This window comes from Engraulis encrasicolus, chromosome 1, assembly GCF_034702125.1.
Source record: "Engraulis encrasicolus isolate BLACKSEA-1 chromosome 1, IST_EnEncr_1.0, whole genome shotgun sequence".
In the NCBI taxonomy this organism is placed as follows: Eukaryota; Metazoa; Chordata; class Actinopteri; order Clupeiformes; family Engraulidae; genus Engraulis; species Engraulis encrasicolus.
Genome location: NC_085857.1, coordinates 44,404,890 through 44,412,389, shown reverse-complemented (window position 1 = coordinate 44,412,389; position 7,500 = coordinate 44,404,890). Strand labels below are relative to the sequence as shown.

Sequence of the window (7,500 nt, the reverse complement as noted above, 5' to 3'; positions counted from 1 at the left end):
TGGGAATGAAAAACATAGGCTCTTCGACACGTATGAAAAATTACCAAAAACGAGCCAACGAGATGTTTCGGCGAAGCTTGGCATTCCCCAGGAGGCTACCTTGTGTTTAAACTGCTCCAGGCTGCGTCTCCCCACGAGTCCCTCCCACTCCCCCTCGCCCTTCTCATCTCTCCTATGCCAGCAAGCCCAGCGCGACTTTCCCAATTCCAAGCAGTTCTTAGAGTGGCTTTTTAAAACTGTGTCAAAAAACACGTTGTAGGCTAGGCTACTACTGTACAGCAGGCTATGCAACAGTGTGTTATTTATCGGTGTAGCAATTTCAAGTGCCCAGTCTAGCCGCGTTTTGCATGCATAACCTGAATCACACTGTGCAGAAACTCGCCAGAAGACGTTTGTCGAATGGGAACTTTACAAACTTATTTGACATCATAAGAGATGACGACCCGTGCGTGGTCTATGCTTCGAAATGCATATAAGCCTCGTCTTTCTCAGCGCTCATTTTTGGCAGACAGGTAGAGACAAAAAAAGAGGTGAAATAATACAAATTCGGTTTTAGTAATCAACCGCTTACAGTGTTCAAATTGGCTCCTCGGACAAACGTGATAAGCGGATTCCACTGTTAACATTCTGTACGGTTAGGTGAGTTATGGAAATGCAGATATTGTCACTCACGTCTCGTCACCGTCAAACTATTTAGGAGTGTCAGGGATGAAAGATATCCCGGTGTAACGGTGTGCGGTAAGGTAACCCACCGAGATAACACCGTATTTTAAAATTCAGACGGTTATCTTCACCGTCATCATATTTAAGCGCGGTTACCGTGAAAACCGGTAACCGTGACAGCCCTATGTGTGTGTGTGTGTGTGTGTGTTTTTGTGTGCGTTGTCTCAGTAGTTTTTGGTACCAAGTTTGTGCCTCATGAAGTCTCACATTCCATTTGTGTGTACTCTGTGTGTACTCTGTGTGTGTGTGTGTGTGTACTCTGTGTGTGTGTGTGTACTCTGTGTGTACTCTGTGTGTACTCTGTGTGTACTCTGTGTGTACTCTGTGTGTGTGTGTGTGTGTGTGTGTGTGTGTGTGTGTGTGTGTGTATGTATGTGCATGTGTGTGTGTGTGTGTGTGTCTAGACTCTGTGTTGTCTGGTCCCATCTCCGTGCCCCACATCGTCCCCCTGCTGCGTCTGATGGAAGGGGAGGAGCCTGTGGAGAATTCGGACCCTCTGATTGGCTGCCAACTCCTCTATAGCATTCTGCAGGCAGCTCGCACCATAGCACTCAATTCAGAGCAGCATCAGAAACATGCACACAACCTGTTGTCAGGTAAATATCACACACACACACACACACACACACACACACACACACACACACACACACACACACACACACACACACACACACACACACACACTCAAAAGGTCCATCATTAACACTGACTCTCTCTTTCACAGTGGGTAGGGAGATAATCCCAGAATACTACTCAAGTGGAATTTTGGTGGTGTGGCTGACATGGTTGTAAAATGATTTGATGATGGTTGAATCAACTTATAAAGAGGAATTCTCTCTCTCTCTCTCTCTCTCTCTCTCTCTCTCTCTCTCTCTCCTTTGTCCTCCCCAGTGGGTTGGGAGCCAATCCCGGAGCTGCTGGAGGCGTTCCGTACGGAGTTCGCCCTGCGCCTGTTCTGGGGTCAGTCGGGTGCCGCCGCCGAGCAGGCGGAACGCTACGAGAAGTTCGACAAGATCCTCACTGTGCTCTCCAACAAGTTGGAGCCCCTCGACAACCCCATCGATGATCTTTGAACTTGTGACCTTTTGACCTTTGAACTTGTGAACCCTGAATTTTTACACATATGAAAAGTCTGTCAAACAAGTACGACAAGAACAAGCGGGAGCCCTTCGACAACCCTGTCAATGTCCTTTGAACCCATCGATGACCTTTGAACTTGTGAGCGTTGAACCCTAAAACTGATCAAAAGTCTGTCAAACAAATACAACAAGATCCCCTTGAACAATCCTATTGATGATCATTGACCTTTGAACCATAACAATGACCTCGGGAGCCTTATACGACCCTTCTATTTCCCTTTCATGTTCCTGGATCTCGTTTTCTCGAAAGCATAATTGCTATTCAGCAAGCAACTTAATAGGCTGCCAATGGGAAATTGCATTGCAACCACGAAAGTTGCTAACTTATTGAGCAATGACGCTATTAAGAAATGCAACCCTGGTGTACAGTCGGGGTCAGCAAATATAAACATAGTGGTCAAAGCCTATTACAGATCCTCACCGTACCCACCTAGCAAGCTGGAGCACCTCGGAGTGGACGTAGGTGAACTTTCACCATTTGACCTTTGACACTGAACTTGGAACTGTTGAACCTCTTACACTGATCTGGACATCAGGAGTTCACAGGTGCACTCTAAACCTGGACTTTGATATTTTGTTTCCTTTTTGTGATGTACATGGTCTAGGTTTAGCAGACGTAAATATAGCCTGTCAAACAAATGTAACTCCATCCTCACTACTAATAAGTTGGAAAAGCCTGTCGATGATCTGGGAACCTCTTGGGAAAAACCCTGACGCAGGGTTGACAAAAACATTCACCTTTTAAGGACTATTGTGGGTTCGAGTTGCACAGTGAGCACGTGTTGCTATTTGAAATTTGCATACAAGTTTATGCACCTTGGCAAATTCTGAGGTGTTTTTTTTTAAGTTACATTTTGCGGATGTTTTTGTAGAGTTTTATAAGTATCAGCTTTCTTTCACCAGCAAACATACCAGATGGATCAAAAGAAACTAAGCTAGCCTTTGCAAACAGCTAGCTGGAAAAAGTTGATACTTTTTTTAAAAGATAAATTGATGCACACGTTTTTTGTGCCTATCTTTGTGGGTGTTTGTGTGTGTGTATGTGTTTGTGTGTGTTTGTACATGTACGTATGTGTGCGGTATGACAAGGTGTGAATTAGCCAGGGCTCACTAATACTTCCTGTGAAGCAACATAGGATTTCACAACCAAAATAGTCTGACCAAGTGCCTATCTGTGTGTGTGTGTGTGTGTGTGTGTGTGTGTGTGTGTGTGTGTGTGTGTGTGTGTGTGTGTGTGTGTGTGTGTGTGCGTGCGTGCGTGCGTGCGCACGCGCGCGCGTGCATACACGCATTGTACATGTATGTGCGAGCTTGACTCAGAGCCAAACCAGGTTGCAGGTAGAGTTGCAGTATGGCAAAAAAAAAGTGTGAATTAGCCAGGGCTCTCTCACGTTTCCTTTGAAGCAACACACGATTTCACGACCACAATAGTCTGGCCAGGCAGGCTGTCTCTGCCCATTTGAAGGTTCTCTGTATATTGGAAGCGCAAGTCAGCGTCACTGGGTTTATCCCCTTAGCGCACAGCCACTGTCATAACCTTATTGTCACCAAAATGCTAATGACCAAGTCGTAGCCCCTTAATGCACGCCGATCCGCCAGTGGAACGCTGTAATAGCCACTGCAAAGTTGACTACCATAGTACTGCACTACTAGGACATAACACAGAGCTGCAAGTAATGTACCACAACTTGGTCATTGCCATTCTGGTAACAGCAAATGTATAACGCTGCGTCTTAACGGGTTAATCAGTTACTTAAGACTCTCTGCATTGTCATAGCAATGTTGTTATGATGTAGTTGAGTGTTTTCAGCAAAGAGTGAGTAGGAATCGGTGACGGGCTCATCACTAAGAGGCTACCACAATGATGGGAGTGAGTAGGCTTCAATTGGTGGAGTTTCAGTGAAAGAAAGTAGAGAGTGTGCGCACAACAATGGCATAGGTTCTGGATAAAACAAAATAACTTAAGAGTCAACAATAAATGTCTGCAACACTGTTAATGCTCCCAGTTATTTAATGGCATGGCGTTTCGTACCTTAGTCCTTCATCAAGTGCAACCAGTGTGTGTGTTGCACTTGATGAAGGACTAAGGTTGAAATGAGTATATAATCTAATATAGTATATTATGAGTATATAATCTAAAGTAATATATCAGAAATTATTGCTTTGGTTACCACATTTCATAGTGTTGGGGTACTGTATAAAACAAGTTTACAGAGTTAAGTGTGTGTGTGTGTGTGTGTTTCAGAGAGAGAGAGCGAGGGGGTATTCATGTGTATCTGTGAAAGGTAAAGAGGAGAGGAGTAATGCGTTCAATGTACGTGTAAAAAGAGCTACAAAAAATATATATTTGTATTTGCGCGTTTCTGTAAGATAGCAAGAGATGGAGACAGAAAGAGAGGTAAAGAGAGTGCGGCCGACCACACATTGGCTCCGACAGTACTGCGGAGCACTTTCTCTTCCGACATAATTCGGACCCCCAAACCCAATTTCACACATAATATAGCATTGATAGTCAATGGCCGGCGCCGACAAAAGATAACTTGTCTCTAATCGCTATCCGATGTCCGCGAATGTCCACGGACATCGGCGCCAGTGCGCGGGGTTCTATTGAAAACAATGGAATCAAACTTTTGCAGAGCAGTGCTCAGCACTTTGTCGGAGCCGGTGTGCGGAAGCCCTGAGAGAGAGAGTGAGAATGACAGTGTGCATGTGGGAGCGGGGGTGCATTGTATTTTTTAAATAATTATTGTCATTCATGATCTACTGTGACATTTCATCTCGTTTCATCACTGGAGAATTTTGTAAATAAAAAAATTAAGTTTGAAATATTAAGACATTTTACTTTTTGTATCTATCTTTCTATCTCTCTATCTATTTATTTATCTATCTATTTATCTAACTATCTATCGATCTGTCGATAGATCCCCCTTTCTAGACACACGCACACACACACACACACACAGAATTTCAGACATTTTAGGAGTTTTATTTTTCACATAAACAATAGGAGATGGCAGCTTACACGTTGACACTTTGGCTGTAGGCTGGCTATATACAGCACAGTAGTAGTGTTGCTAAGGCACAGTGACACAACAGACCTACAGGGGGCGACACTCCCTCTCTGGCTCAATAGACCATTTGCACAACAACAAATACACCATAGAGGAAGACAAACACAGGTCCCATAGACATACAATGGGGCTCGTCTATGCACAAAGAAATTGGGAAAAACGTACAAAGGCACGTATACGTATGTACATTATACCCCGGTAAAAATGCACAAACAAATAGGAGTTCAGAAATATATTGGTAATAAAGTAATCAAATCAACAGTCAAATTATACTTTTGTAGATTGAAAACAGACTGTAATACCAATAGATTAAACCAAAGAAACCCAGAAATTACATTTTATTAGAATTACATTTGTAGGAAAGACTATTTTTTGGAAGACATTCAGATTGTAATACAAGCAATCATATAGGAAAGATAAAGTTTCATATCAGGAAATGCCTAAGAAGATATATATTACAGTTACTTAATATTTGTTTTTATAAATACTATAACATTATGTAATTCACACATACTGTATAGCAACTAGTGGTCCATTTTCGGAATAAAGAAAAACATACATGATTCTTATATTTCAGGATTTACTAGAGATGAAAAACATGACTTCTGAGATGGAGTTTTAAGATATAAACCGTTGGGAATGAAAACATTCAAAAACATTCGATCAAATTATTCCTGGGGAAAAAAACGTGTATTCATCAATGCATGAATAGATAACTCATCATTACCGAAGCCTGTGCATCTTCAAATAAGCTAACAAAGAGATCAAAAGGCCCTTTTCCACTGCCTGTTTTCTACCCGGTACAGATTGATATGGCATGCCTCGGACGCCATTTATTGTGTCTTGATTAGCAAGTACGGCAAGCTCCGAAACCCTCCAGCCCTCCTTTTTTCGGCTGGCTGAACCGAGCTGAGTGGGTGCAGTCACTGTCTACTGCGCAGAATGCTGCTCGTCAGCTCGCCCTTAACACAAACCAGGCTGAGTTCACACTCGACACGACACAGCATGACACGGCCAGGGTCTCTGTGGAAAAATGCCTTAAGAGAACAGAGGTTTGGTGAAAAGGGACCAGGGAAGGGCAATACTACTATGTTTGTTTAGATGATTCGCTAATGGCAGTCTCACCGGACAAAATATGAGGTATATAATTTAGATCATCTCCCTAGTTGTAGGCATAGAGAATACAATGCCAACAGCGGACAACTCTTCAGACCTAATCAGATGCAATAGAAGTTTTTTGCTTGCTTTTCGTTGTTTTTTATTTTATCATATCAATGTGGCAGCAGCCAATTCCTAGTGATGTTTTATTTGTCACATTTCAATTCAAATGACATGTTGGAAAGCAAAGATATATTCATTCATTTACATAGGCTATGTGTACCACATATTTAAACAATTGAAATCACTTCTCAAATATTTGTGCATGTTCAAGTGTAGACTACAGGATGTATTTTTGTTTCACAGCTGATTACACTTAAAAAACTAAAACTTAAAAATTGAGATGAAGGCTTGAATATAAAACCTTTTTGTTTTCTTTTAGTTGGAAGTGTAAAAGGATGGTGTGTTTATAAGCCAGTGTTAATAAAATGCAATGTTAAGGTGCAGAGAGTAACATTTTGATTTTTTATTATAATTACAATTTTTATTTCTTTGTATTCATATTACATTCACTAACTTGCAAGGACATTTAATTGTTATTGTTATTTTAAGGGGGACAATTTAATTGAGTTGAATTAGCTTAATTAATTGCAGCATTCCATTTTCAGACAAGGCCTTGAGTTTTGCGCCTGGCACTGGACTAAGGTCCCGATTACACGGTAATGTTTTTCTCTCTAACTGCCCATTTTGCTTATCGTTCGCCCGTCCTGGCTATACGTCACTGGTGTTCTGGGTAGCCTTAAACGATAATTTTGCAGAATGGGTTCCAGAGAGGGAAGATTTTGGAACGCTGTTGTTCGCGTTTCCATTGTTACAGCCAAAACAGATTTGTTTACATCTGCGTCACAGACACATGGCCAAAACCATTACCATATCATCCATGAGTGAGCTAGAATACTGGTTTTGCGCACAACATTCATTTGATACGTGCGCAATGGCATGGCAATGGCAAAATATTCTGTGGTTGTTCAGAGCGTAACGCATTGACTTGCTGCTTTCAGCTCATACACCAAACGACAGGAGGGGAAAGCTGGGGTAATAAATCAGATAGTCAGGAAATTTAATTGGATAGGTCTACAAATAACCTAGTTCTGAATCTTAAATGTAGCCTACAAGCATGATAAGCATGATAAGAGAATCCCACGGCCATTAGTGAATACTTTGTTCTCAACAACTACACATTCAGAAATGTGTATTCTGAATGTGTTCGTTATTGTTTTCAGCAAGCCTGACATTGCCATGAGACCTTATATTTTCACAGAAACACTGCTGTAGCCTATGGTAGCAATATGCAATATGCAATATGGGTTTCATACTCGGTTTAAAAAAAACAACTCATTGCGTTCCCATCTGGCCCGTGTGTAAGAAGAGGTTGAGGAGTGTTGTTAAGACAGTTTATCACAAAC

General features: G+C 41.8%; 2 protein-coding genes across 3 annotated transcripts in view; one reads left to right on the top strand and one right to left on the bottom strand.

The window, feature by feature from the left end:
- Window positions 1-3,106, top strand: part of sh2d3a (SH2 domain containing 3A) — a 40,745-nt gene extending 37,639 nt beyond the window's left edge. For both annotated transcript variants that reach the window (XM_063203375.1, XM_063203385.1), the window contains 2 exons: window positions 1,128-1,319; window positions 1,618-3,106. In XM_063203375.1, the coding sequence (XP_063059445.1) occupies window positions 1,128-1,319; window positions 1,618-1,799 (374 nt within the window). In that variant the 3' untranslated portion in view covers window positions 1,800-3,106. The remainder of the gene's footprint in view (window positions 1-1,127; window positions 1,320-1,617) is intronic.
- A 1,724-nt stretch (window positions 3,107-4,830) lies between these two features.
- trip10b (thyroid hormone receptor interactor 10b) overlaps window positions 4,831-7,500 on the bottom strand; it is a 38,693-nt gene continuing 36,023 nt past the window's right edge. Inside the window, exon 15 of the mRNA XM_063203837.1 lies at window positions 4,831-7,500. This exon is cut by the window's right edge and continues 548 nt beyond it. The gene's annotated coding sequence lies outside the window, so the exon portion shown is untranslated.